Source organism: Phytophthora parasitica (genome assembly GCF_000247585.1).
Source record: "Phytophthora parasitica INRA-310 unplaced genomic scaffold supercont2.88, whole genome shotgun sequence".
Taxonomy (NCBI): domain Eukaryota; phylum Oomycota; class Peronosporomycetes; order Peronosporales; family Peronosporaceae; genus Phytophthora; species Phytophthora nicotianae.
In genome coordinates this window covers 72,799-79,558 of record NW_008649074.1, presented here as the reverse complement: position 1 = coordinate 79,558, position 6,760 = coordinate 72,799, and the positions used below count along the sequence as shown (strand labels likewise).

At 50.9% G+C, this 6,760-nt stretch overlaps 5 protein-coding genes across 15 annotated transcripts in view; 2 read left to right on the top strand and 3 right to left on the bottom strand.

The window, feature by feature from the left end:
• The window catches only part of PPTG_18480 (hypothetical protein), a gene marked incomplete at both ends in the record, with an annotated part of 1,922 nt that extends 1,268 nt beyond the window's left edge, over positions 1-654 (bottom strand). Inside the window, one exon of the mRNA XM_008916715.1 lies at positions 19-654. Within this exon, the coding sequence (XP_008914963.1) occupies positions 19-654 (636 nt within the window). The remainder of the gene's footprint in view (positions 1-18) is intronic.
• A 1,338-nt stretch (positions 655-1,992) lies between these two features.
• PPTG_18479 (hypothetical protein) lies at positions 1,993-3,210 on the top strand. Its single transcript, XM_008916714.1, has one exon. The coding sequence runs from the start codon at positions 2,053-2,055 to the stop codon at positions 3,133-3,135; it is 1,083 nt and encodes a 360-aa protein (XP_008914962.1). The 5' UTR covers positions 1,993-2,052; the 3' UTR covers positions 3,136-3,210.
• Positions 3,168-6,302, bottom strand: PPTG_18477 (hypothetical protein). 11 transcript variants are annotated; one of them, XM_008916702.1, is made up of 10 exons: positions 6,157-6,302; positions 5,744-6,081; positions 5,252-5,669; positions 4,781-5,188; positions 4,610-4,702; positions 4,442-4,543; positions 4,313-4,379; positions 4,148-4,248; positions 4,017-4,079; positions 3,168-3,923 (listed from the first exon to the last, which is right to left on the bottom strand). In XM_008916702.1, exons 1-9 carry the CDS (start codon positions 6,274-6,276, stop codon positions 4,029-4,031), a joined length of 1,698 nt encoding a protein of 565 aa, XP_008914950.1. In that variant the 5' UTR covers positions 6,277-6,302; the 3' UTR covers positions 3,168-3,923; positions 4,017-4,028. The 11 variants fall into 11 exon arrangements, with proteins under 11 accessions (XP_008914950.1, XP_008914954.1, XP_008914952.1 ...); XM_008916706.1 differs by having other exon boundaries at positions 5,744-6,302; XM_008916704.1 differs by having other exon boundaries at positions 4,017-4,248.
• Positions 3,192-4,291, top strand: PPTG_18478 (hypothetical protein). Its single transcript, XM_008916713.1, has one exon. It carries the CDS (start codon positions 3,229-3,231, stop codon positions 3,970-3,972), a length of 744 nt encoding a protein of 247 aa, XP_008914961.1. The 5' UTR covers positions 3,192-3,228; the 3' UTR covers positions 3,973-4,291.
• An 86-nt stretch (positions 6,303-6,388) lies between the features above and the next one.
• On the bottom strand, positions 6,389-6,758 carry PPTG_24377 (hypothetical protein). Its single transcript, XM_008916762.1, has one exon. The coding sequence runs from the start codon at positions 6,734-6,736 to the stop codon at positions 6,470-6,472; it is 267 nt and encodes an 88-aa protein (XP_008915010.1). The 5' UTR covers positions 6,737-6,758; the 3' UTR covers positions 6,389-6,469.
• Between the last annotated feature and the right edge of the window lie 2 nt (positions 6,759-6,760).

Sequence of the window (6,760 nt, the reverse complement as noted above, 5' to 3'; positions counted from 1 at the left end):
TTTCGTTGTCAGTCCCACCAAAAATGGCTTTTCGTCAGAGCCGTTTCCCACATCTGGTCTGCCGTGTGCGTCACGCTTCCATCCGAACGAAAATGGTTTCGTGTCTGAGACCGTCGGACCATACGCCAATTGCTCGATTTGGCTCAGGATTTCGTCATAGTCGTCATTGCGGTGGAGATTCTTCTTTGAATAGCTGCTGACGAACCATTGCACTTGACGCCGCGTCGGTATCTCCTTCTCCGTCGGCCCAAACCGCCGTGCCATTCCATTGCGAATCTGAGCCGGCTTCAACCCTTGAGTTGCCATTTCACGGCCGTAGTCCTTGAGTCGAGGGGTCATCTTGGGTTTTTGGGGCTCCCTCACCAGCGTCTCGTGAGTACCGGTCTCCGTGATCGTCACGCGGTTCAAACCTTGGCACGTAAGCACCTTCCACTTCCACAGACACTCGTCATACGGTGCTGCTTCCTTGCATGTTTCCGAGGAGCACTTCAGCAGTTGGTAACGCATCTTGTGTGGCTTGGTCAGCGCACACACGACGCATGGAACCAGCTGGCTCTTGACAACGATGAATACCTTCATGTCTTCCATGAGCAGCTGGGAGTCCTCACGAGCCATGTCGCTACAGACAGTTGTCCACATGGTCGTCGTGGGCATCTTTCGTTGAGAGAGGGGAGGGAGGGAGGAGTCCAAAGTTCAGTGTTTTGCTGGATGAAGGCTGTTAGGAAATGGCTTTAAAGACGGTGATTGGCTCAGTCACTGTCTTAACTAAGGTCGTGATTCGCTAATATTGAGTGGTGTGTAGACACCCGAGTTTGGTGTGTTTTGACCAATGCAATTGTGCCACACGTATGGATGGTGTGGTGTGACGTGACATTGATGTGCACCACGTACATTGTATGTGTTCTCTCATTTTCTGTGTGTAAAACCTTAGTTCTGTGTGTTTTACCGGTTCTGTCCATCTGTAATACTTCAGTCTCCTTCTTCATTATCATTGGCTAAAATTGTACAGTTGATACGCTAGGTAACTAAATATTTACATCCATGCACTTTGAACGAGGAATATTATAGCTAGAATTGATACTCTAGGTAGCTAAACGTTTACTAGCACGTACTCAAAGGACGCAATTGGACTTGTAGAAACAACGCACGCTTTTACCATTTCATACAGTGCAGCCGATCCTCTTGGTAGTAATTCCTAGAAATGGAATACTCCCTCAACAGCAATAAATTAGCTGCTCCCGTTGACCAGTCTCTTACAAACCCAAGATATTATTCCCTCTCACCCCTCAACCGTAAAATGGAACACATTTGAAGTCAAATATTCCTATTCTGGGATGCTTAACCATGGAAACAATTCCAAGAGCATTATTGCTGCCACGTCCGATCCGAATGTTGAACCGATGAAACCTATTCTTCTGACTACTTTGAATGTGACTCGATCTTTAGGATCGCGGAGATGCGTTCTGCCTTCCCCCCTCATCCGCGACGGTGACACCCTTCTCTTTGTACCAGGAGACTCAACTGGCAAGGAGCTTGCCGCGTTTTGGGTGGATCACCGCGTGCCGCAGTTTTGTTGCCAACTGCGAGACCGGAAGTGAGTTCAGTGCTTTTCTGCGCATTGACAACTACCAGATCATTACTTGTGGTGGAACCAGAGGAATATCGTAGATTCTGTGGCCCGGTGAATCTAGCTCTGTTTTGGACAAATAGGGATTTGAGTAGGCGCTAGCATATTTGTACAGCAGTCGTTGAGTATTAGTGAGTGTGATGTGGACTGGCTGGGCTAGAGAGGAGGGTATCTTGGTGTAGTAATGCACATCTGGCAATAGGAGGGCAAAACAGGGTGATTCGCCAGTAACGAGCTAAGCTGAAGGTACTCGGATCCATTTTTATGGTACACTCTATGACTACCGAGGGGATCGTCTGTACTTGTAGGACGTATCATTTTGACCAATCCTGGTCCAGGATCGTGGCTTCAACGAACTCATCAAAAGTGCGTGGACATTTTCCGATCTTCTCCCGAAGCACCAGAGGTCTTCATTCCCACCCAAGATGCCGAACCTCTACGTAGGCACATACACCCGCAAGGAAGGCCACGTGGATGGCCACGCCAAGGGCATCTACTCCTACTCGTTCGACGATGCTACGGGTGCCTTGAAGCTGCTCAAAGTGACTGAGGGCGCGGGTATCAACCCGTCCTACGTCTTTGGCACCAACTCGACGCTGTACGCCGTGAACGAGAGCAACGAGCCGTCCCAGCTGCATCCCGGAGAGGAGACGGGCTTCATATCTGCTTATAAGATGGAAAAAGACGGCGGGCTCACGCAGATCAGTCGCTATGAGACCGGCGGGGCTTACACTTGCCACGTAGCTCTCAGTCCCAACGGAGACTTCGTATCCGTGGCTAACTACGGCGGCGGTAGCCTCTCGCTCTACCCCGTGAACGCGGACGGCTCGCTTGCCCCTGCGTCGGACCACCACCGCTACGAAGGCGCAAGTATGGCCATCCCGGAGCGTCAGGAAGCCTCGCACATCCACAGCACGGCGTGGACGCCAACGGGCCTCCTTGCGGCTGACTTGGGCACCGACCGTCTTGTGCAGTACAAGCTGGACGCGGACAATAAGAAGCTGGTGGACGAGGAATTCATCACGCGTCCTCCTGGCTCTGGTCCGCGTCACTTGGCGCTCTCCCCGGAGCTCGGCGTGGGCTACGTCATCAATGAGCTCGACAACACGGTGGGTGTGTACCCGCTGGACGCCAAGACTGGCAAATTAGGCCACGAGGCGCTACAGAACATCTCGACGGTGCCCAAGGACTACTCGGGCCCCGCGCCACTGGCGTCGGACATCCACATCTCGACGAACGGCAAGTTCGTGTACGCGGCCACGCGCTTCTGCCACAGTATCGCCATCTACAAAATCTTGGCCGATTCACGTCTCGAGCTGGTGGAGATCCTCCCCACGCGTGGTGAGACGCCGCGCGACATCCTCCTTTACAAGGACTTTGTGCTGGCGGTTAACCAAGACACTAACAGCATCGACGTCTTCCGAGCCGACGGCGAGACCGGCAAACTCACGTACACGGGCAACTCCATCGACTGCCCGTCGCCGTCGTCCATGTTCATCGCGCAGTAAATTTCCTGCTTAGAGAGTCGTAAGATCCGCTAATCGTTAATGGATTCTCTATTTCACGTACTTAATCGAAAACATCTTTAAAATTACAGATCGATGCCAGGTGTGGCGCTGGTGACCGGCGGCAGTCGCGGCATCGGCTTCGCCGTGGCTCAGCAGCTCCATCGACGTGGCTGGCAGGTAGCAATCACCTCTCGTGACTTAGAGCGAGCTCAAAAAGCGGCGCAGAAGATCTCTCCGGACGTGCTGCCTTTGGCGTACAGCTGTCCGCGTCGTGGCGAAGGAGATGCTAGTGTTGAAGCGACTCAGTTGGTGGCGCAAGTGTCCAAGGAACTGGGCACTGGTCCGTCAGCTCTTGTGAACGCTGCGGGGATCTCCAAGGACAGTTTACTACTACGACTCAAAGATGCAGAGCTGGACGAGCTGCTGCTTACGAATCTGGTGGGGCCGGTGCACATGTGCAAGGCGGTGGCTAAAGGAATGATGCAGCGGCGTCAGGGCAGTATTATCAATATCGGTAGCGTCGTGGGCGCAGCGGGGAATGTCGGACAGGTGGCTTACAGTGCGTCCAAGTCGGGGTTAGCGGGTGTCACTAAGTCACTGGCCAAGGAGTTCGGTAACCGTAACATCCGCGTCAATCTGGTGGAACCTGGCTTTATCTCCACGGACATGACGGATACGATGGTGGACGCTGCACGAGAGCGCGTCCTTGGGAACATCCCATTGGCTCGATTCGGCAAGGCTGACGAAGTTGCGCATCTTGTGGCGTTCCTGGCGAGTGATGAGGCATCCTACATTACAGGACAGTGCATCCGTATCGACGGAGGACTGGTCATTTAGAGCACAAATACGGTATCAATTACGGTCATTGTAGAGTAGAGTACCGTAATTAGTAATTATCGCAGACTGGACGCGAAATGTGTAGGTGGTCTGGACTCTGTAGCAGTCTTCTACATCATGCAGGGTTAAACAAGAATTTGTGATGTTCTAGTGGCCCTCATCGCTGGTTATTTACCTTGTCGGATGGACGAAATGCGAGTACAGATGGGTGTGCAGCCGACCTCCGCTGATGGCCAAGCTGTGCTTCGTTGATCTCCTTGTTTAGCCAGGTGATCACTGCATCAACAACGTTTATATATCAGCAATTTAATGAAAAGACATGAGGTGTTTGAGAGCCTACCTTGCTGGTTGGATGCCAATAGTTTGTTGCTGTCCTCCAGTTTCTGACTCAATTCCTTTATTGTATCCTGTAATGACATTAAAAAAGTGAGACCCTGGACACTCCGACAATGTTTATTCGGTCTCGAACCTTCAGCTGTAGGATATGCTCGTCTCGCTTTCGAATATCTTCCTTGGTCGATTTCAACTCTAACAACGCTTCCTCGCGCTGAAGCTGCTTCTCCTCAACAAACTGGCGATAGAGATTTGTCTCTAAATTAGAGTATGTCCAATCACTAAAATCACTCAGCCATCGTACCTGCTCTTGTTGCTTGATAATCTTGGCTTTCATCCGCATCTTGGACTTCAACGAACGGTTTTCGTTCTGTATACGCTCAATGATCTCGTTTCCCTACAAAACCCAACACCGTAAAAAAAAAAAAAAAACGTAACGTATCCTCTAATCCCTAAAATCCCGTATACTGCTTACCTTGTTGATCTCCGAGATACTTAACTCGAGCTTCTGTTGCAGCTTAGCATGGTTGTCCCGGTACATTTTCAATGACTCATCAACTTCTTCGTTGTGCGTTTTAGCCGACTGCAACAGATCTGTCGTCTTCTTGATCACTTCCTCCTTATCCGCCAGCTGCTGCTGCAGTGCGTCCACACGGACCTGCAACGCGTTGATCTGCTTCTCCTGAAGAAAAACTTTTTGGTCCAGCTCTTTATTCTGCGTTCGAAGCTCCCCCACTTCTCCTGAGAGCGCACTTCTGCCCTGGCTGAGGTCCTCGGACTGCGTTCGCAAGTGCTCAATCTGCATCTCATGCTGGTACTTAAGCTTGCTCAAATCCTGCACCTGGGCCTCACTAGCTTCCGCTGCCGCCTTCAGTGCTTGAAGCTACCCACAACAGTAGTAATTAACCCCTTACTACTATTTAAAAAAAATAAGTATTAAACCCACCTCCTTCTCGTATCTCTCCACCAACGCGTCAATTTTAGCGTTCAGTTCTTCTTCACGCTCTTTTAACGCAGACGCCGCAGCTCTGCGTTGCGCTTCCAATTCGTCCGCAAACTTCATTTTCTCTTGGGAAAGCGTCGACTCTGCTTCGTAACCCAGAGCTGACAATTGTTGCTGCAGCTTGGCCTCGTTGTTCTGCGTAACCTGCAGCTCCTGGGTCGTCTGCTTTAGGGACGACGCCAACGAGCGTCTACTCGCTCCCACCTGCGCTAATCGCGCTGCAAGATACGCCTTAATAGCTGCGTCGTCTCCAGGGGAAAACCTTAACGACAGATGCGTCAACTGCTTGAACGGATTCGTCTCCACTATACTAAACACCGACAATCCGTTGCTATCCGAAGTGCTCAGCACTGCCAAATAGCTGGGGAAATCATAAAAATAATAAGTTAACCTCAAAATCCGTTAAAAAAAAAAATTATATGGGTCGACTCTCACCTTAAAGGTATTGGTCCAGCAGATCTGCTGTGTTGAGCGTCAATAGAGCTCCTCTTAGTTGCTGTATCGCCTTCTTTTTCAGCTGAAATTCCATCTTTTTGCTCTTTTTCTTCGTCCTCTAGCGCGATCTTCTTGCTGTCTTTAAGACAGCACTGTAGCAGCTCAATGAGATTGGCCGGGAATGTGGCAAAGTCCACTAAAAGTCTCTGTTGCGCCTTGAGTTCATGAAATTCCTCCTCAGAAACGCTCCAGAGATACAGAAAATACGGATCTACACCGTCATCGTCAGTGATTTCCACGCGCATCACGCGTTCCTTCTGGTTTTTGGCGTTATTTTGCTGCGGAGACGAATTATATCAAGAGAAATTATCATTCGTCGGGTACTTGTGGAAGAGAGAGTAGGCGGCACGTACGCGCACGCCCGTGAGCAGGCGGGTAGTGAGCGGTAGCAGCTTCTCGTCACGGTCCGGGTACTGCACCAGCACGTGAAAGCGCCGGTCGAAGAGCGGAGCCTCCCGGTCGTACTCCTCCATTTTGAAATTGAATTTTGGATTCGGCGCCAAGAGAGTTGTTGATCATTGGCTGATACTCCAAATACGCTTGAGGAGCATTTTTACTGCAATAAATTACCGACTACTAACTGTAAGTATGATGAATGAACGGTAATCTATTGATTTAAAAATTTTGAAAAGCAGAAAATGTATCTACACGAGGAAATGCTACTTTCTAGGCAAGCAGCAGATATTTAGTAGTTGCTCCGCAGACGGCGAGTGGTAGCGACACCAGCCGATAGGTTGGCATCAGCATCAACTCTGGCCCCAGCCGAGAGTCCAGCGTCGGCATCGACGTTAGCACCAACGCCGACGTTAGCTCCACGGCGAACGTTACCGCCATGGCCAGTGTTAGCACCACGCCCGACATATGCGCCGAGGCCGACGTTTGCACCAACGCCAACGTTAGCGCCACGGCCAGTGTTAGCACCAAGGCCGACATTTGCGCCGAGGCCGACGTTTGCAC

Bases quoted from the DNA above. Each gene is read 5' to 3' on its own strand.
- PPTG_18478 (XM_008916713.1), top strand. From the start codon at position 3,229: ATGCCAGGTGTGGCGCTGGTGACCGGCGGCAGTCGCGGCATCGGCTTC.
- PPTG_18477 (XM_008916702.1), bottom strand. From the start codon at position 6,276: ATGGAGGAGTACGACCGGGAGGCTCCGCTCTTCGACCGGCGCTTTCAC. The intron at 4,703-4,780 runs GTAAGCAGTATA...TGGGTTTTGTAG, and splicing joins GTATCTCGGAGATCAACAAG to GGAAACGAGATCATTGAGCG. The intron at 4,249-4,312 runs GTAGGCTCTCAA...TTGTTGATGCAG, and splicing joins ATTGGCATCCAACCAGCAAG to TGATCACCTGGCTAAACAAG.
- PPTG_24377 (XM_008916762.1), bottom strand. From the start codon at position 6,736: ATGTCGGCCTTGGTGCTAACACTGGCCGTGGCGCTAACGTTGGCGTTG.
- PPTG_18479 (XM_008916714.1), top strand. From the start codon at position 2,053: ATGCCGAACCTCTACGTAGGCACATACACCCGCAAGGAAGGCCACGTG.